Source organism: Etheostoma cragini, chromosome 6 (assembly GCF_013103735.1).
Source record: "Etheostoma cragini isolate CJK2018 chromosome 6, CSU_Ecrag_1.0, whole genome shotgun sequence".
Taxonomy (NCBI): domain Eukaryota; kingdom Metazoa; phylum Chordata; class Actinopteri; order Perciformes; family Percidae; genus Etheostoma; species Etheostoma cragini.
In genome coordinates this window covers 28,558,746-28,560,772 of record NC_048412.1, presented here as the reverse complement: position 1 = coordinate 28,560,772, position 2,027 = coordinate 28,558,746, and the positions used below count along the sequence as shown (strand labels likewise).

At 48.1% G+C, this 2,027-nt stretch overlaps 1 protein-coding gene across 1 annotated transcript in view; it reads right to left on the bottom strand.

Annotated features, from left to right (window-relative positions):
- The window catches only part of LOC117945907 (DENN domain-containing protein 4B-like), a 23,091-nt gene that overhangs the window by 1,866 nt on the left and 19,198 nt on the right, over positions 1-2,027 (bottom strand). The window contains exon 18 of the mRNA XM_034873642.1: positions 297-539. Coding sequence (XP_034729533.1) covers positions 297-539 — 243 coding nt within the window. The remainder of the gene's footprint in view (positions 1-296; positions 540-2,027) is intronic.

Here is a 2,027-nt window from a genome sequence, read left to right as displayed (position 1 = left end):
GACAACATGGGGACAACATGGGGGCAACATGAGAACGAGATGAGGGCAATATGGGGACAACATGGGGACAACATGAGGACAACATGTGGACAACATGAGAACGAGATGAGGGCAATATGGGGACAACGTGGGGACAACGTGGGGGCAACGTGGGGACAACACGGGGACAACATGAGGGCAACATGAGGACAACATGAGGGTCAAGTGCTTGATATGTAACGTGTCTCCCTTTAAACCCCAGACCTGCAGCCACTCTGGACTCGGCCGGCAGGAACAAAGTCGTGGACGAGAACTACAACAACGTCTCGTCCCCGAGCCGCGGAGGACTGGCAGGGAAGCTGCAGCAGCTGCTGACCCCCACCAGACACCGGGGGTCTAGTCGGCGAGCCGCCAGCGTGGACGCCCGGCGCCCGGGCGGAGGAGGGGGGGGCATCGGCCGAAGGGTCTCGGAGCAGAGGCAGTCTCGGAAAGCCCAGGTGGCCGAAACGCTGCTGAAAGCCAAGGAGAGGCTGGTCAGCGCCACGTCAGAGGTCGGTCCGCTACGGATCACATCACACGGTTTATCTGAATTAGGTCATATTAAAGGAAAAATGTCTTCTGGAAAACGGTCAAATAAGATGGAATTTCATGAATATCGACTTAAAGGAGATCTGATTTTCTCTTGATGATATTCGGCTTATGTGATAAACGCTGATGGATTGTTAGCTGAATTAATAATGCGTTGCGATTAAGTTTCAGGTCATCTTATGGTTGCAACCCGCCACAAAACGCAGAAGAAGAAGAAGTTGTAGTTCATTTCTTCCCAGTGTTTCCTCTCTGTCTCACACGGGGGGGCGGGCGGGGGGGGGCTCATTGAGTACAGATGAAAACTGTTGGACAACATGGATTTAAGATGGAGAAACCACTTGGCTGTTCTAAGATGAGAACTAGAGATACAACATGTAGAAGTTGTTCTAATTAGAGAGAGAGAGAGAGAGAGAGAGAGAGATCCCTAAAGTTTATCTTCTTTACCCTGTAGGCCTCGCTCTGCTCTACACCACCTCTGTTTCATCCACATGTTTTTATCTGAATTAAGTGATATTAAATGTTTAAATGTCTTCTGGAAACAGGAAAATTCAACAGGACTTCATAAATGTCGACTCAAAGGAAACGTTCGTCTCATCTGATTTTCTCTTGATGATATTCGGATTAGGTGATAAACGCTGATGGATTATTTGCTGAATAAGTAATAATTTGCGATTAAGTTTTCAGGTTGAAGAAGAAGTTGTACTTCATGTTGTCCCATAGTGATCATGTGATGGAGACGGCAGCCATTTTGTCTAGAAACACGTTGTTGTTGAATGTTGCGATTCAGGTCAAAATGAATGGAAACACCTTAAAATGTCTCAAACCAATCAGATGTCCCAGTTTGACCCTAAAACAGCGTCATGTGACGTCATCACCAGGTTTTTATCGGCTTTAAAGCCATTGGATGGAAACACCCTTTCACCAGATTTATTACCACGAGTTATTTTACCGAACTTCAGATCATTTGATTGACAGGTGGATGGAGACCGAGCTCCTGTTATTTGCTCATTAATCTGAATTCATGTCGTCTTCTCTCAGAGTTCGCTGTCCGTAGGAAGTGACCTCGACTTGACGGACATGCCCAGTCCGGCCTATCCTCTGCGCCGGTCCTGGGACGCCAGCCAGGAGGGGGCGGGGCTTGAGGTAAATGATTTGATTGGTTGGTTGCTCGTTACGTCCTCGTCTCCTTTGTGTCGCTGGCTTTGTTTACATAATCAGAATTACTCTGGTTCTTCTCCTTATTCTGATAAAAGACAAGATTCTAACTGAGATGTTGACATGGCTGTCTCCCTCCCTCCCTCTCTCTCTCTCTGTCTCTCTCTCTCCCTCCCTCTCTCTCTCTCTGTCTCTCTCTCTCCCTCCCTCCTTCCCTCCCTCTCTCTGTCTCTCCCTCCCTTCCTCCTTCTCTCTTATTCCCTCCCTCCATCTTTCTCATTCCCTAACTCTCTGTCTTCCACCCT